The sequence below is a fragment of the Neopelma chrysocephalum genome, unplaced genomic scaffold, assembly GCF_003984885.1.
Source record: "Neopelma chrysocephalum unplaced genomic scaffold, ASM398488v2 Primary Assembly neopelma1_26, whole genome shotgun sequence".
Taxonomy (NCBI): Eukaryota; Metazoa; Chordata; class Aves; order Passeriformes; family Pipridae; genus Neopelma; species Neopelma chrysocephalum.
Genome location: NW_020897695.1, coordinates 25964871 through 25983825, shown reverse-complemented (window position 1 = coordinate 25983825; position 18955 = coordinate 25964871). Strand labels below are relative to the sequence as shown.

The following is an 18955-nucleotide window of genomic DNA, read 5'->3' as shown; positions in this document are numbered from 1 at the left end:
ACTAGTGACTTTGACTATTAAGATACTGTTACCTTGTTGTTTAGGCTAGCCTTAAAATACTGCAGTACTACTGGAAGGAAAGAGTTGTATTTGTGATCTTTGCTGAAAAGCTGAATGTATTTAGATGTTACAGTCTGTGGTAACAAATGTTGTAGAAATGAATGGAACCTGTAGTGTTGCATAAAACTTCAGTTTGTTGTATCATTATGGAGGTCTTCTCTTAAGAAGCAGTAAATACAGAATAGATTGATGGATAAAATGCCTGAGCAAGAGTTGAACAGATTTTTTACAGCTGGATTTGAGACATCAGCTGCTAAAATTATTCTTTTATTGTGCTGTTAACTTGCCTTGGTTCTGTTTATGAAATAGTACTGGCTGTGAAAGCTCAATGGATTATCAGTTTTTTTGGGAACAACAGTTAAAAGTAGTTAAGGATAAATTTATCTTTTCGGTAGGCAGCACAGTAGAAAGATCAAGACTCGGGGTAGAGTAACTCTGATTTAGTTTTACTGTCATGTTGAATTTGCTGACTAAGAATGGGATGTGTACCAACAAATGGTAGTTATTGATGGAACCAAAATGCAACTTAAGGCTTGAAGAATATCCAAAATACAAGAAAAACAAATTAGTAGTAAAAAAAGGGATAATAAACTGCATAATAATCAGGGAATTAAACTGAGGGGTAGAGGGAATAAGCTTAGAAGGTTGAGATTTTGTGACCTTTGTGAAGGGGCATTGATGGTCTAATGGATAGAGAGAATCCTAGATGGTAAATTTAAATTAGATATTAGGAAGAAATTCTTAACTGTGAGGGTGGTGAGGCACTGGAACAGGTTATCCAGAGAAGCTGTGGCTGCCCCATCCCTGGCAGTGTTCAAGGCCAGGCTGGATGGGGCTTTGAGCAACCTGGTCTACTGAAAGATATCCCTGCCCATGGCAGAGGATTGGAACTAGATGATTTTTAAGGTCACTTCCAACCAAACCATTCTGTGATTCTGGTGTTAGATGAATAACTTAAGAGCCTTACTCCCAAGTTGGTTGTTTAAATACCAGCTGACTAACCTTGCACATGATTGCACATGGTGGCCTTTGGATTGAAGACCAACTATTTGAAAACTGGAAAATAACTAATTTGTATCAGGTTTCTTTTTTGGGGGGTGTGTGTGTTTTTCTTTCTTTCTTCTGGATTAATAATTTCCATCTCAGAAAGATTACTGATTAAGAAAACTTGAGTGACATGGATGTTGCATACTACACTATCTTTGTAGACTAATGTTTTTGTTTTATGAGCTAGACATGCCTCAAGAAAAATCTGCTTCACCTTCTTCAGTAGCATCAGTTGAAGGACTGAGATGGAGGAATGGTTTTCAGTGGTGCCTAATTTATTGAACCACATCTTCTGGCTGATCTGAGCATGGTGACATCCAACCAACTCTGTTGTTACCCGCAGTGGACTGTGGGGTTGATGTGCATAACCTTCTATCACAGAGGGACTGATCATAAAGCTTTGACCAGAGACTAAGCAAATTCCCAATGGACTTCACTTTAAAAAGATGATTTTGTGTCCTATTTTTATTCCTTGGACTTTAATAGAATGCCAGATCAGTTACTCTTGATTTATTGCATTCTTTATAGGGTCCTGTTCTACACCCACCCCAACGGTATCAGAATGTCTTCTGGACTTTTTGCTGATGAAAAACATTAGAAAACAAGACTAGCATCTGTCAATGGGGTTCCCTCTCCACTTCTCTCTACACACCTTTCCTTTTGGGGGAGAAGAAGAGAAGGATAGTATGTGAGTTGTTTGAATTTTAATGACAAACTCCCTCAATTGTATGTTTTGTACATAAATTATGGTTTGGGGGGGTTACATACAGAGTAAAAACCTTTTAATAATTTTCATGGGGTTTTTGTGGGGGGGATTATTGAGATTTCATTTGTAGCTGGTATCATATATGAGGGGATTTTGCAGCTGTTTACAGGAAAGTCTTGTCATCTGAGGCAAAGATTTTCTGTTGACAGGGATCTTGCTTTTTGTAGTGAAGTATAGCTTTTCAAGACATTTGAGACTTGTTTGGGGATTTTCTTTATTTTTTTTTCTTGTTCAGACTTGTCCTGGATGGATGAATTATTTAGAAACAAGGACTAAGGTGGTGTAAGTGCTCCTGGATCCTCTGCCAGCTATTTAAGAACCAAATACCTGAGAAGCTCCCAGTGACCTTTTTCAGTGCAGGGTAGTTCTTTTGCATTCTGTGCCCATTTTAGTTTCTTAAATCTCAGTCTAAATTGCACTTTGCTGTAATCTAGGAAGCAGTTGACACAGTTGACAAAGGCACATACTTCTAAATCTAAGCCCATGGGATACCTGATCACTTTACAACCTTGTACAGGAAATCTAGATTTTACTAGTAATTATATTTTAAGCATGTACCTACATGACAGCAAGACAACTTATCAAAGACTTCTCATCTTGATGCTAACATTCAAGGTGAAAGGTGTTGGATTTCTCCTTTCTGGGTGAGATGATAGTAATTTTCTGAATAGAAAATAATAAAATTCTGGTGTTCGTGTTCTTTTACAAAAACCCTACAAAACAAGTATTCCTGCCATGTAGATACAAGGAGATCTGAAAGAAAAACTTGGAATTTTGTGTAGATAGAAGAAATATAAAAAATTTTTTTCCTCAAAAATTCAGATGCTGTTTCTTTTAAGAGTAGTCAAGTGATCTACTGGGAAATATTAATGCATCCAGTTCTTTGGCTCAAGAATTCTGGGTTTTCATATTTAAAAAATAGCGTCTTGGCCTGTATCAGAAAAAGTGTGGCCAGGAGGACCAGACTGTCCCTCTGTACTTGGCACTGGTGAGGCCACACCTCGAATCCTGTGTTCAGTTTTGGGCCCCTCACTAGAAGAAAGACACTGAGGTCCAGTAACATGTCCAGAGAAGGATAATGAAGTTGGTAAGGGTCTGGAGCAGAAGTCCTGTGAGGAATGGCTGATAGAGCTGGGTTTGTTCAGCCTAGAGAAAAGGAGACTCAGGAGAAACATTGCTCTCTACAACTACCTGAAAGGAGGTTGTAGGCAGGAAAGGGTCTCTTATCTCTTCTTCCAAGGAGCAAGAGATAAGAGGAAACAGCTTCAACTTGCACCAGGGGAGGTTTAGGTTGGATAATCAGAAAAACTTCTTCACAGGAAGAGTTTCCAAGCACTGGAATGGGCTGCCCAGAGAAGTGGTTCAGTCCCCATCCCTGAGGTATTTAAAAGACATATTGGTGTGGTGATGAGGGACATGGTTTAATGGTAGACTGGGCAGTGCTGATTCTATTCCATGTTGGTTTGGATTTTAGTTTGTGTTTTAACACTGTTAAATGCAAGTGCCTGTGTTCAATTATTCTGTCACTTTTTTTGTGTTTGAGTTGTTCTTTTTTTTCCTCAGGAAAAGTGCAAAATGTTTCAAATTCCTGTTCAAAATCTTGATAATGTCAGGAAGGCTCGAAAAAAGGTGAAGGACATTCTTGTGGATCTTGGGCTTGACAGCTGCAGGGAATCGTTGAAGGTAAAGCATTTGAAAGAACGTAAACCAATCTGAAACGTAAACCCTTGAAAAATATTTCACTTTCTAGTGTATATATGATGTTACTCTGCCATAGATCTTTAGGGGGGGGTCCTTACTTCAAGAATTACTCATTAGTGACTGATCATATGCCAGGGAGGAATTTCTTGTGTTAGTATGTAGCATTGAAAGAAAATGTATTTCTCAACAGGATGTGTTATAGATGGTGCTGCATATTCTCTGCTAGTAATGTTTAAACAGAAGGAACAGTACAGCTTCAAGAAAAACACCACAGACTAAGGAACTGTTATTTATGTTCTATGCAGCAGCTTTTTTTCATTTTTTTTTAAATTGTCGGCATTTCTGAAAACAACCTGGCAATTAAACCCAGTAATCTTGTTGCAGGCCTTTAAACTTTGTGACCAGGGAAAAATACCAAAACTGTTTTACTGAGTTGTAGTTTGGTTTTGCATCTTAAAAAGTATATGCAAGTGTACTAGGGAGATTAAGATGAACCTAGTACCATTGCTGCCCCTTCCTGGAGAAAATTCTATGCAACAATCAGGAGGAATGCACACCGGCAGATTGGCAAGCCTAATACTAGGAAAAGTGCAAACACAGTAATGCAACTTGGTGATTAAGCAGTATATTTCAGTGAGCTGATGCATAGTCTTTTTTGGCTGTTTATTCATGACTTCACCTTGACCACAGTCAAGAATTCAGATTGCTTCTGTATGGTGGAGCTAAAGTAGGTTTAATACTCTGTAGGGGTGCTGTTATGTCTTTTGTAGTGGTTTTTTTTTGAAACTGTGTAAGCAAATGATTGGAAAAAAACCTGTACATGCATAACTGATTTTGGAACATTCTTGGTTATTGCAGTTGAACAATGTTGGATGTATCTAAATGTCATAATAGCTCAGGGAAAATTGTAATGTCTAATAATTTTCATTTGCTTACTGTTTTTATTATGTTATGTATTGTTTTGTAATCAATCCTCTAACTCAGAACCTGAGTCTGTCTTGACTGAAGTAGAAATGTTTTCATAGTGCCAGGTTTTTACTATGAAAATGCTTCCAGTCTCTTTGATTGCAGCATGGACTTTATTGGTGAATGAGGAATAAGGTGTTTTGTATTTGATTGTTTTTTGGGGGGGTTGGTGTAGTGTGCATTAGTGTGCTTTTTATTGGTTTTGCTTCATTTTTAATAAATGGTGATGGTGGGAAAGCCAGCAATCATTTCCGTTTTGGAAAAAGCACTGAGATTTGGGCCAAAAAAATACCATCTTAGGGTTTTTTGCAAATAATTCTCCCTCAACCAAGTTCATAATTTTAGGGATTTTTTTTTTCCAGGTAATCTGGGGCTGGTTTTGGTACAACTTCAGCAGCAGGAAGAATGGTTTCTAGAGTTTGATTTGTACTTGGCTCATATGATGATGGTATTTTTTTTGGTAATATAGAGTGTGTGAGGTCTTAATAGAAAGGAATCATAGAATGACCTGTGTTTGAAGGGACTTTAAAGACCATTTAGTGAGAAGTAGCTAAAGCTTGTTTGTTTTCTCAAATATTGAGATTGAGTTTTGGGCTCCTTGTGAGGAGGCTGGACAATTTAGGAAATGGTATGAAATTATATGATAAAATGTGACTTTTCATCTGGTCTTAAAATTGGTCTTACACTGTTCTAATTAGGCATGAAAATGGACAGTAGTTTGTGAGGAAGGTGACGGAATTTCACATATGACTAGTATCTCTTTGTAGCTTAAAGACCAAATGAGTTTTTAGCTGCTGGGAAGAAAACATGAGCCTTTTCTGCTAGATTACTAGTTTGATTCTCAAAGTAGTATGTTCAAGTACATTGTAATGTCAGAGGTTTTCCTTTAATAAACTGTTTTAGCTTCTCTAGCATATTGTGATCTTTAGGGCCAAGAAGATGATCAGGGGGATGGAGCACCTCTGCTTTAAAGACAGGCTGAGAGAGTTGGGGTTGGTCAGCCTCGGGAAGAGAAGGCTTTGGGGAAACTTCATTGCAGCCTTCCAGTACCTAAAGAGGTCTTGTAAAAAGGAGGAAAGGGACTTTTTATATGGGGAGATAGTGACAGGACAAGGGGCAGCAACAGTTTAAATTGAGAGAGGGTAGGTTTAGATTAGATGTTAGAAAGAAATTCTTTCCTTGGAGGGTGGTGAGGTAACTGGCACAAGTTGCCCAGAGAAGTTGTGGATCCCCGTGCCTGGCAGTATTCAAGGCCAGGTTGGATGGGGCCCTGAGCAACCTGGTGCAGTGAGTGACATCCCTGCCCATGGCAGGGGGACTGGAACTAGATGATCTGTAAGGTCCCTTCCAACCCAAACCATTTTGTGATTCTATTCTGTGTCTTCATTTAAACTATAAGCTCTTTATCTTTTTGTTTTGGAAAACAGTGATGGTTTTAATACAGAAGAGACAACAGTTCTTAGTTTAAAAATATTTTTCTCTTTAATGTAAAAATACCCACTATACATCAGGATTAGTCAGGCTTCTCTGGGGGATTTTGTTCCCTGGTTGTTACCTTTCCCATCTGTTTTCCTCCCCTCCTGTGAGAGAGTGAGAAATGTGGGAAGGGCATAACAAGTTAGCAGACCTCTGTTTAAACCAAGTGTTCACAATAGACATTTGCACCTTTGACTGATTGTATTGATAAGAATGGTTACATTTGTCAGTAAATATTTCTCTGTAAGGTATAGCTGTTGCAGCAAAATTATCTAGATGTGTATTATCACACACATTTGGCTTGTGGGAATGTGGTGTTTAAGTCTAGGAGCCTCAAACCAGAAGCAGAACATTTTTTGGATAAGCCATAAACTTTAAGAAAACTTTTTTTAGCAGTGTGTAATTTGCTCCAGCATATTTGGCTGAAGAATTCTTAGTAAATCTCAAGTCTCTTCATTTTCTCTATCAAACATAGTTCTCTGAAGTTCTGGGATTACTCCTTGTTCCATGCAAGAGTTCTTTCTAAGGTGTTTCTGGTTTTTTTTATAAGGTTTGGCTGAAGGGCAAATAGATGACTCATTCAGTGTCTAGGTGTTGATTAGATGGAAACGGATTTGTTTATTATTGCCCCAGCAAACTTGACTGTTGAAAAAGCTAGAAAGCTTATTGCAAACTCAGCTACATTTTTCTAAATTCTCGGATAATGTAATTTAAATCAAATTATCACTGGCATGATGTTCTGTCTTGCTGTAATTTGTTAAACACAAAGGAATACTCACATTTGCAAGGACAGGAGCCTAGTGCAAACAGAGCCTGCATGAAGTAGGATTCTGTATTTTATTGATTGCTAGAGGCTTTTTTTCTCTTTGTTGCTTGGTATATCCTCTGCTGATGCTAAATTTCACATAAATACTGTGTGGGTTTTTTTCTTACCACGAACTATTAGGTTTATGGATTCCACTCCTCTTGTCAGGTGATCTGAACTTAAATGGTATTTATTATCTGCTTCTGCTGTTCCAGTGGTGTTTGGTGCAGAATTGAAAACATCTGGTTCTCTCTAGGTATCTGCAGAGTTTTGAGTGAAGAGTGGTTTGTGAAAGGGAAGGAGAATGTGAGGGACGAAGCGATGCTGGTTTTCTGTGGGTAAAGCCTGGATTTGTAGCCTGTGGTTCATCTAAGGCCCTCTGGTCTGTTGTTGGAGCTAGCCTAGGGTCCTCAGAAATGCCTAGGAAACAGGAATCCAGTTTGGTGTGTGGGTTTTGTTTTTTTTTTTTTTTTTAATTAAGTTTGTGTTTGCATATGTGCGGACCTTAGAAAACTGAAGATGAACTTTAGGATTTTTAGGATAATAGCTGGCTTTGGCTTGAGGAACATAAACTGCTCTGATGGCATTGATTAGAAGAAAGCTGTAAGGAAAGTTGCTTCGCTTGACACAAGTGTTCCAGACATGATAATATTGTTGCTTTTACAGCTTGAGGAAAAGTACTGCAGCTCTTGGAAACAAGCTTCTGTGAATGTCTTTTGTTTTTCAAAAGAAGTGTAGCAATGCTATGAAGATTTAATACTAAATTCTGTTGCAAAGTAAAGCATAGTGGTAAGTTAATAAATGGAAGTAAGCAGTGAAGTATTACAGATGTAGGTGGAGGAAAGTAGAGGGGGAAAATATATTTCAGTGTTCACTGTGAACTTGGCTGGAAACAATGGAATTAAAGTGTAAATATTTTCACTCCCTATATTATTTTCAGTAACTATGAAATGTTCAGAATTCCTGCTCTATTACCAGCCAGACATATGAACAAATATTTGAGGTAAAATAAATCAAAGAGTGGTCAAAGAAGTAATTTCTTTTTAACTGAGTTTTGGGACCTATATCTGAATACTGTATGGATTTCTGAGTCATTCTCTCTTTATGTGGGTTTTCCTTTTTTATTTTTCCTTGTTTTCTATTGAGAATTTCTTTATATTTAAAACAGACTGCAAAAGCAGATTATTTCTTTGTTTTCATTTTTCTTTTAGAATCTTCAAAGTTTTGATGCAGGTGAAAGCTACTTTTGTAACACTTCGTGGAGCGATGTCTCTCCTTGGGAACCTGTGGGTAAAAGGAAGGTATGTATAAAATTTGTGTTAGAAATTCTGGGTAGACATGTATGTGGAGTTGCTGAATTTTGTAATTTTCAGAAATTGGAATACAGCTTTTTTATGGTAAAAAAGTAGCTTTAAAGTTTTTTTTCTAAGTGCTATTAGTCAGGGAATAATCTTACATTTCCCTGTGTTTTTCCCTGTTATGTGTCTGGTTATAAGGACTACATGTCATTTGCTGTTTTTAAGGTTATAACCTTGAGCATCAGCATTTAAGATGTCACACTAATGCTCTGCTTTTTTAGCCTAATTTGATGTGTAGTGTTAACATGTTCTTGTGTACAACATGGCTCTTGTTTCATTGGAAGGGTGAAAATGAGATTGCATAGATGCAAGTGGATTAAGCTGAAATTGTCATTGATGGCTTGGCATGGGGTGGCAGTGGAAGACTATTTCCAGTTAGATTTGTGTATGCGAAACAGCTTTTAAAACATCTACCTTTACACTAAGGCTTCCAAGCGGAATAGTTGCAGCCCCCAGCACACAGGCTGAGCAAACAAAGCCGCTCAGTCTTAGCCAAGCTGTCATTAAGTAGAAAGTGATCCCTTCCACCCATCAGGACCCTTGTCTGCTTTGTCTCCTATTTCTCCCTTCCTGAAGTTGCGTTCACACATTTAAGACTAGAGGTTGATCTGTTCACATGACTTTGTGGATGAAAGAGTCAAATGTGACGTTTGTTTGACTAGGGACACATTGTGTCTAGCCTCTTAGTGCCACTTCAGATAAGGCTTACAGTTACCTCCAGTAAAGACTACCTTTAGTTTAGGTGAATAGAATAAATCCCATTAATTGTTATGATGGTTTCTCTTTTTCCCTCCCCTTTTTTATTTCTTCTTTATGCGCATGAAAAACATCTTCTGTTATCAGGTCTGCTAACCCCATCCAGCATGTTATCTGAGCTCTGGTCTCATTGATTTTGTCTCTTTTGCCTTTTCCTCTACCTTCTGACTAAAGAAAGAAGTTCAGTGTTGGAAGATCTGTGTTAGATGAGCAAGGGAGGTTCCCCTTCCTCCCCAGACATGAAATAGGGAAGAGTAGGATGAAGATAGACTGAGTGAAGCTTACCTTCCTTCACCAGTGCTTTAGGCAAAATGATTTCAGTGAAAATGGAAATGTGCACTAGAGAGGGAGTCTTCTTTCCTCCCTATTGTCTGGTGGGAGACAAGGCAGAGAGACCTGATCGCTTACCAGAAGGGAGAAATATGTGTCCTGACTCAGCTAGTCAGCATGACCAACTGTGTCTGTATCTGTCCAAAAAACAAGATTGGAATCTGATCTGATGAAATTCAGTGCAGAGTTGGTGATATGTTGCTGTGGAGCAGATTTGCCAAGCAGTCTCTTTTGGTTACTAAACTTGTTTCTATCCATTTTCTTTAGACAATCATGGTTCTTTGATATATATCATTCACATATCATGTTGCCTAGACTTTAGAGAGAAGAAGTGGTCCTTCAGGATGTTCTGTTCCAAAGTTGTTGCCATAAGGGAAAAATAAGTTGTTTGAGCTACACTGGAAATTCAGTAGGCTGGAAAAGATACCTATTTAAATGAAGTTGGTGGTTTCCAGCGTTAGTACTGTTTTTAGGGAGACATTAACAGTTCAGGAAGAACTTCAGTTTTTGGAGGCTGTTCTTTTTGCATGTCTCTAGGTTGTGGGGAATGTGAGACTACACAACGGAAAGAGTTACTATGTGCTGGGGTATGTTCTTTGGAGTAGGACTAATCAAGTTTTCCTCAATATCTCTAATAAGCCTTTTTTTGGATTCCATTTTGTACAGTTGAGGGTTGTATCAGTCAATCTCTAATATGCTTTGTTTTTCCTGAGGGGCTTAAAATTCTTATTTTGTCAAATTTTCTATAAAACTGGGATGGACTGGTAGACTGCATTAGCACTTGTGAACATAAAAAGCAGATCACATGAGTATGCAAGGAGAACATGCTGGCAAAATTATTTCTAAGATGTCTTTTTTTGTTCTTTTGCTGAAGTCTCATAATTTTTACCTCCATCAAAAAAAACGGAATGAACTAAGAAGACATGGAACATATTTCCCTAGACTTATCAGTATGCAGGCACTGAGGCTGTTCAATACTTGTTTGAACATCATTGCTACAGAACAGCAAATTAATTCAGCAGTTGGACCACTTACCTGTAGAGTGTTCTCACTGCATCTAACAGCAATTGTTCAGACTTTGCAGGAAGACACACTGACACTGGTACTAGTTTATCAGGACAAAAAGACCCAAACCAGAAATGGGGTGGGGGATGGAACTAAGGAGTCAAGAGGCCCAATATTTTAAAACATATAAGCTTTTCTAAGCCTTGGACAACCAATTAAAATAAGCAGTCACCTCTCTTTGTCACCTAACTCCTTCAGAAGTAAGGTGCATCTTTTAATGATGTTCTTTATGCTTCATTAGTTCAGTAGTGTCAGTGGCCTTTCTCTAGGCAATATACTTTAAAAGAAAGATTGATGCGTCTTCTAATTTTCTCTGTTGCTGTTTACTAGCAGCTGGGATTAGACACCAAAAGAGTATAAATAGAAGATAATTCAGTGATACCTTAGCAGTGTACTTCTTCAACAGCCTTAGCCAGCCAGTGGCATTATCTGACCCCGTCCCTTGCATTTGGAGCTTAGATTTTGGTTAGCATCAGGTCATTCTTCTAGTACTGCTCTAGTAGATGGCTATCTGTTATCTGTAGATGACTGGCTATAACCTCCATGGCTATATGAAATGACAAAAAAACAAACCCTGCACATATTTCACTACCGTTCTTCATAATGTGTCAGTGAGATGTATGTGGGTGATCTAACTAGGCTGGATGCTGTACTGGCAGCACAACTTGTTCCCTTTGGGTTCATAAGGGGCATAAATCAATGAGCTGAAGAACACACATAGAGGGAACAGAGAAATTCCCCTAGATGTCTGAGGGGGCACATTTGTCACATGGATGTTACTGTGATTCTGTAGTTTTTGGCAGAAGCCAGAGTTAACTTCCTAGGAAGTGATCAGAAAAAATGGTTGACAGGGTAGCAGTTTTTCAGAAAGAGCAAATAATGTTCACAGGGATACAAAAAGTCGTGCTATCATGTGACATATAACTGAGGGACCAAACCACTGCTTAGTGGAAGATAGTTAGGTATATTCTTATACAGTTAAAATACTTTCCTGAGAAGAATCTGTAGGCTCTATACTGAGTGTGCTAGAGGAAATTTCTGAAAAAAATTACTATGATGGGATGTCCAGTTGGTATGAGACAATACAAAGAGGACATTGCTGCTTTTTCGTAAAAGGGGGTTTTATTCCTTTCTATTATTATTTTAGCTCCAAAAGAATGTTCTTAAAAAATTACTTGTTTGTGGCTTTGCTGGGAAGGTACTTCTGAAAAGTTTTCAGGGAAGAGTAGGCTAATGAAATACAGAAGAAGGATCCTGCCTGTTCTCTCTTCTCTCTCTTTCTCTAGTAGATAGGAGCTGGCCCTAAACTAAATAAAGCTTTAAAAGTGTCATATCAAAAGGGCTGCTATTCCTAATTGCTAAGGCTTAATCTCCTGTGTATAGTGGCATTCAAATTCTTCTTAGCTTGTTCTGTGATTCCCATCTTTAAAAACAGGCTTCAGAATTACTTCTTTTGAACTGGGGTAGAAATGAACTCACTTAAGGCTTCTCAATAAATTATAATGAAGCAAAGAGGGCACAGATGTTTCTCTCTTTAAGTATGTAATCTTTAAATCTGCTTTTCAAAAACAGAAGAAACTGAGAAGATACATGCTATATGTCCAGTGAAGGCATATTTGACAAGTGATGGTGCAGACTTAGTTTTAAAGAGATAACAGCAATGTAGGAACTGGCAGTTTCTAAGTGGTTGTTTTTGTTTTGTTTGCAGAGATACAGAACAAAGCCGTACTGCTGTAGCTTATGCAAGTTCTCATCAAAATTGCTTACTTCATTCAAGAATCACTTGCATCGTTACCATGAGGATGAAATGGACCAAGAGATGGTGGTTTCTTGCCCAAAATGTGCGTTTTCTTCTCATCCCAAAGTAGTAGGAAAACACATCCGGATGTTTCATTCATCTAATAAAAGAATACAGAACTATACAGTCAGCATTTTGGATGGCATGAAACAATTTAGGACTGACATCATAAACTTCACGTGTCTAAAATGTCAGTTCACAGACACCTTATATTACAATATGAAGAAGCACGTGCTGATGAACCATTTTGAAAACTTAGTAAGTATATATTTTGGTGAGAAACCTGATGACAGTACAGCAAATTCAGTTGAGTACTACTGTAGAAAGTGTAATGCTTCTGCAAACAGCCCAGATTCTTTAATGTATCATGTCTTGACAGCTGAAACACACCGAGACCTAGAGAACAAACTTCGGTCTCTGATTTCAGAACATATTAAGAAACCTGGACTAGTGAAAAAAATGTCTATTGCTCCAAAGCCTCTCCAAGGTGTGACAGTGGCTGCTCCATCTGCAGGGCCTGCCGTTGTCCCAACAGGTTCTGTCACAGCTCCAGCTTGCATCCAGCTTTCATTTCCACAGAATAATCAAAACCAGAGTGCAGTGCAGCCAAAAGCAGTTCAAAACACAGTTGGATCACTGACTGTTCCAAGTGCCTCTGGTAGCCTTCCACATACAACTTCAGCTCCCGTCGTTACGCCATCACACGTTGCTCTTGTACCCAGCAATCCTCCTGTAGGTCAGAACATTAGTATTCAGCCATCTCCTTCCCAGCCTATCATTGTTTCTCATGGGCTCCCTCTTAATCATTCTGTTGGGACCATAAATAGAACTGTGGCCCCTGCAGTTCTTCCTCTTAATCAGCCTGTCAGGCCTGGGCTCTTTCCTGTTAATCAACCCATTGGTACTATAAATGGTCCGGTTCCAGCTGGAACACTACCTATTACTCAGCCTGTCGGCCCTGTGAATCGACCAGTTGTACCAGGAGTCCTCCCAGTGAATCAACCAGTTCCTCCAGGAGTTCTCTCTGTCAACCAGTCGCTTGGGAACATGAATAGACCCATTGATCCCAGAGTCTTTCCTGTGGCGCAGACAGTTGGGTCAGGTGTTCTCCAACTTAACCAGCCTGTTGCTTCTGGTGTGGTTCCTGTCAGACAGCCCGTTGGACCTGGGTTTCTTCAGCTTAACCAACCTGTTGCCCCAGCAGTTATCCCAGTAAATCAGCCAGTTCAACCTCCTGTTTCTCAAAATGCAACTTTTTTGACTGCAGGCTCTATACTGAGGCAGTTGATTCCCACTGGAAAGCAGGTTAATGGTATACCTACGTACACACTGTCCCCAGTTTCAGTTACTTTGCCGGTACCTCCCGGTGGTGGAGTAGCAACTGTTGCACCCCCGCAGGTGCCCATCCAGCTCATGCAGTCTGGGTCGGTGGCTCAGCTGTCCCAGTCTCCAGCCAGCGCACCCTCTCCTCCCATGGTTCTGACCTCTGAGAATGTGTCCTTACAGGCGTCCCCTCCCGGTCCTGAAACAAGCCAGGCTATCAGACAGGCCAAGCAGTGGAAGACTTGCCCTGTTTGCAATGAGCTTTTCCCATCAAATGTCTACGAGGTGCACATGGAGGTGGCCCACAAACCACGCGAAGTAAAAGTAGAAATCCCGGAACCTGACAAACTTGCAGCTTGCGCACCCTTTCTAAGGATGACACAAACGGCGATCAGGTGTTGCGCCTGTAAATGTTTTCTCTGTGAGGAAGAGCTCATGAAACATCTCTTCATGCATGGCTTATCTTGCTTGTTTTGCACAGGTACTTTCTATGACTTAAAAAGCCTCGTGGAGCACAACAAAACCAGACACAATGGCAGAAAGCAATTGCATGCGAATTACAGCAACAGAGGATTTCAACTGGTTTACGATGCTCAGGGTGGCTTGGTGTTTCCACACTTTGATTTCAATACAGTGTTACCAAATGAAGACATGGGTGAAAAAGAAGTACATTTGGCAGTTCTTGTTGGAATAACTTCAACGATTCTTGTCCCTGTTTACATCAAAGTGAAACCTCAGACAGCAGAAGTGAATAGGAGATGCACCAGAAAAATGTTTACCTGTCCCTTTTGCTTAGGTACGTTTGCTGGTAAAGAAACCTATGAAAAGCATTTGAAAGAGAGGCATCATATAATGCCAACTGTACATACAATTTTAAAGTCTCCTGCTTTCAAGTGCATCCACTGTTGTGGTGTGTACACTGGAAATATGACTTTAACGGCTATCGCTGTACATTTGCTCCGCTGTAGAAGTGCTCCCAAAGACAAAGACACCAACTCAAGCCTGAAGATGCAGCTTGAGCGTACCGAGAGGAAAGAGCTGCTGTTTGTGAATGGTGAAAAGCACGTTTCTGTGATACTGAAAAGAAGGCAGTCGGATTCCTGCTTTGTTGCAGAAGACCAAAGGAATAAGGAACAACAGCCTCTGAGCTTAAGTGCTGGCATAGCTCTGTCTCCAGAGAAAGAAGTGAATTCAGGGGTAGTGCCTTTCAAACGACAAAAGATTAGGACTGAGGTGAGGAAGCTTCCTTCTAGTGAGGATCTTCGCTTTCTGGCGGTAGATCCTAATCAGTATGATCACAATTCATATGAGGCGCAAAAACAGTTCTTGTTAGACTATTTTCACAAGAGGCCGTATCCTTCTAAAAAAGAGGTGGAATTACTTTCCTTGCTGCTATATGCGTGGAAAATTGATGTTGCATCATTCTTTGGAAAAATGAGGAATAAATGCTTGAAGGCGATAAAAAATCTCCAGCCATCTGTGCTACTGGGTTTCAGTATGTCTGAACTAAAAACTGTAAAGCACAGTTTGATTTTCAATGATGAACCATTAAATGATGAACCATTAGATACATAAACAAGCTTTTTCTAACAGCTAAAAGCAATCCATAATTGCATACTTACCAGTTTAGCAGTTTATTATATTATTTGTTTTAACTTGCAGACTGGCCTGTTGAAGGGTGCAGTAGTACAAAAAGTATCGTTCAGTTGTGACTGTTATTGTGAAAGGCACACGTAGTTGTGTATTTGAAAAAGCTAAAACCTTCAGACGTACACATCTGGAATTTGTTTTAGCATTTTACTTTTTCTGGAGTAGTGTTGTGGGGTTTGTTTTTTGGGGTTTTTCTTGTGAATTTTTTTTGTTCCACTTCATTTCCCTTTCTTCCCCTTCAGGCTCCCCTTACACTTTTTATACCACTATGTAAAACACTTGTCCTGTTAAAAACAAATTTTATTTTTCTGCAATGTTGTCATCTTCTCTCAATAATAAAATGTGTAATGTTGGTTAAAATACCGAGGTAAACTATGTGAAAAACATGTATGTGATTATTTGTGTTTTTACGTTCTCCTGATTCTGAAAAAGTGATTGCGGCCTTTACATTCATTGCCCCTTCAAATTCCCAATCCACTGGTAGCAATGGCAATCTTTTTTTCTTTTTTTTTTCTCCTCAATCAAAATGCCTGTGCCATTTAAGTCTAGTGACTTGTAGTTTCTTCCGAGTATTAACATCATGAGGACTGAGGGGCTTGCAGGTGCCTATTAAAGTGTTATAATGAACTGACTTAAAATGGTTATTATCTGTTAAAAAGATCTTGCTAACAAGAAATGTTTACTCTTTTTACTGGTGTTGAAGCCTGGTTGCTTAAATACCTATTGTTCTAGGCTTGGTAGCAGCATTTGTTTTATTTTCTTTTTCAAAAAGAAAAGCTGCTTTGGAGAGTGTCAGGTTGCTTTGATACATGGAGTATATGACTTCTGTGCACACCACTTACCTGTAGAAACCCTATCCAAATATCACCAAAATTCGGTGAAAAATCTGACTTTTATTTTAAATTGCTGTTTTATGAGGTAGGAACTGAGCAGAACCTCTTCCCCAGCAAATTAGATCCCTGGCTTGAAGTCCTTTGGATGAGACATTGTACAGACTGAAACTGGATTAATTGGTAGCATCAAGACTTTAAACTGTCGAGTACCTGAACCAATGATGCTCATGTAGTGGTTGTTTTTTATTAGCCTGTAGAGAGCATCGGAATAGTATAAAACTGAAACAGACTTATCTTCAATGTGAAGGAACGTCCCTGTTACAGATCACAGAAAAGCTGTTGGGAAGGTTCACTTGAGTTGAAGCATGAAATGGTGGCCACATTGAGGCCTTGTCGAGTACTGTCCTTTCTTTCTGGATATGCTTGTTTTCATCTGGCTTGTCAAAGAGTGCCTCCAATCTTAATTAACAGCCAGTTATGTAATAAATGACCTGTAAGATGAATTATTTTTTCTTCCTCCTCTTCATCCCCCTCTCCCCACCCTTCTTTCTCAGAAGAAAATAGAAGAATTCACTTGGTGCCAGTGTTTGTTACAAGGAAAGGGTGATATGCCCAAGCTTATTTCTATTTTTTAAAGTAGTAATCATACTTTTGCCTAGTGCAATAGTTTTTAAAGCAGATGCAGAATGTTTTTACTGCTGTTTTTGAACAGGCGTGACATTTTTAGCAGAACTTTCTCCCTGAGGTTCTATAAACTGTTTGGAATTATATTTTGGATAAAATCTTAATATTTTCATATCGATTCATTCAGAGAGTTTTAATGTGTTTGTAACATACGGTTACTTAGAGAGGATCTGCTGTTTGGAAAAATGTAGTGCTTTAATAGCAGGGTTAAACAAGTATAAGGACCATTAATGGGATCATCTGCACGCCCCACCTCAAGAACTGACAGTCATTAAGAAACAGTGTGTTCTTACAGTCTAATAATAGCTCATTAAAAACATTTAAAAAATTATATTTGACCATAGCACAGTTCATGAAACTTTCCAAAGGGCTTTGAGTGAGGAAGAGAGATGCTCCCTAGAAGTTCTGAAATGTAGGCACTCATTCTCACTCTTATAGCCTCGGTCCTGTGAGCCCCGTCATCTTTGGGGTAGTTCTGCTGGTGTTGGTGAAACTGCAATGGAGGAATTTGGCAGCGTGCGTCTGGGGAAGGCTTACCATGAATGATGAAAGATTCTAGCTGGGGTTCATGGATTTCAGGGTTCATCCATGCTCGAGGCACCAAGGGAACAGTCGAGTCTTACCCGAGTTTTTCTACATAGTATCCAGTATTGATGTTAAGCATTTTATTTATTGTACTTTGATTTCACAGTTTTAAATAAACCAGATTTCTAACTTTCTCTTAGGTATGTGTGCAAATGATTACCTGTCCTCTCCCGTCCCCCTTTTAATACATTCAGAGAACTTAATGTGAACATTTCTTTTGTGCAAAAGGCTGTTAAAAGAGACAAAAGGAAAGTAAGACCTAGAACTTAAACCTGAGTGCACGATAGTAGTATCTTTTATTATGTCATATCCTGATAGCTGCATATTTTCCTAGAGACTGATTCTCTTAAATCTTGGTACTAATTTGCTATCACTAAATGCTCCTGCTCTCATTGAGTGAGTACTGTAGAAATAAAGAAAAAACATGAATTTTGAAAATGGTGACTGAGAACACAGTGTGATCACGTTTTCAGGAAAGCCAAGGAGCTTGAAATCAGTCAAGATAAAAAGCAGTGATTTAACTAAATTAGGCTGTAGGCTTCTCATGTGTGAAGTAATTTGGTTAGAAAGTGTTACTCTGGGAAGATACTGTTGCCGCTGTCTGGGGCTCCACATTGGCAGTGTGGTGGATACCTCTCTGGCACTTTTCTAAGCACAGGGCCTCAAAATTTCTGGGATGTGCTGTTGGGAATGGAAAACAAAGGAGCTGCCCTCTGCAACAGACTTTGCGAATACAAGCCCTTGAAGCATATGGATGAAGCTCTCTGGTACACTGTAAAAGAAGCCCAGTTGGGAAGAATACTGATTGGTTTGCAGGATGATTGTAGCAAGTAGTTCCTTATGCGACTGAAAGAACACCAAATACACCTATGTGTATTCTGCTTGTGAAATGTCTGGAGAGTTGTCCATGTCTGAGAAATATTTTGTTGTGGCATGAGTTTTGTCCTTGTGAAATAGCGTGATGACCTATTATTTCAATATGTAGTAGGAAGGTTTATTATTATAATGTGACTTGGTCATGTTTCTTCTGTATATGCCTGTGTGCTGGGAGTTAAGTTAATATTGTTTGGTAAACTGTTGTTTTGGAAGGGGCCAGTAACCAAAACACCTTTGTGATTGGTTTTCTATATTGTGTGCTTGTGTAGAGTGTGCCTACCTTCACCATTGCATGCATTGCATGCATTTTTCCCCTTCAGTGCTTAAAGTTCAAGAAAGCTCAGGGGCTTATTTAGATAGGTGTTGGCTATAATTTTGGGTGTGCAATTCTCAACAAAAGTATCTATAAAAGTATTAAGTCTACTGCAGCTTGATTTGTCAGATTTGACCCTAGATATGCTTTTGTAGGAAAGATATTTGATAAGTAGCAAAGTACTTGATACTTGCTAAGTACAGATACATGGAGGAAAAAGTTGCAATCTAATAGCAAGAGAAAAAAAAAGAGACCAAAAAAAGCTTAATGAAAATTATTCATGGCATTTTTTAAAGTTCAGGCGAATTTTCACTCATTCCTCTGCAAAATGTATGTGAAAAGGATAAATTGAGGGTATTCATGAACTATGATGTAGTCACCATCACAGAGACGTGATGGGATGACTCATATGACTGGAGTGTTGCCATGGATGGCTACAAGCTCTTCAGAAGGGACAGGCAAGGTAGGAGAGGTGGAGGGGTGGCTCTGTATGTTAGAGAGTCTCTTGACTCTGTAGAACTTGAAGTCAGTAACAATACAGTGGATCAGAATCAAGGGGAAGG

The 18955-nt window shown here is 39.1% G+C and overlaps 1 protein-coding gene across 2 annotated transcripts; it reads left to right on the top strand.

The window, feature by feature from the left end:
* The first annotated feature begins 1615 nt into the window (after positions 1-1615).
* Positions 1616-17461, top strand: ADNP2 (ADNP homeobox 2). Of its 2 annotated transcripts, none has more exons than XM_027675991.1 (4): positions 1616-1791; positions 3437-3556; positions 8033-8122; positions 12039-17461. In XM_027675991.1, exons 2-4 carry the CDS (start codon positions 3449-3451, stop codon positions 15024-15026), a joined length of 3186 nt encoding a protein of 1061 aa, XP_027531792.1. In that variant the 5' UTR covers positions 1616-1791; positions 3437-3448; the 3' UTR covers positions 15027-17461. The 2 variants fall into 2 exon arrangements, with proteins under 2 accessions (XP_027531792.1, XP_027531791.1); XM_027675990.1 differs by having other exon boundaries at positions 1616-1795.
* Positions 17462-18955: the final 1494 nt, after the last annotated feature.

What these genes read in the sequence shown, in the direction of transcription:
- ADNP2 (XM_027675991.1), top strand. Translation starts at nt 3,449, where the DNA reads ATGTTTCAAATTCCTGTTCAAAATCTTGATAATGTCAGGAAGGCTCGA. An exon ending in GCTGCAGGGAATCGTTGAAG is followed by an intron (nt 3,557 to 8,032) that starts GTAAAGCATTTG and finishes TTTTTCTTTTAG; the next exon opens with AATCTTCAAAGTTTTGATGC. An exon ending in AACCTGTGGGTAAAAGGAAG is followed by an intron (nt 8,123 to 12,038) that starts GTATGTATAAAA and finishes TTTTGTTTGCAG; the next exon opens with AGATACAGAACAAAGCCGTA.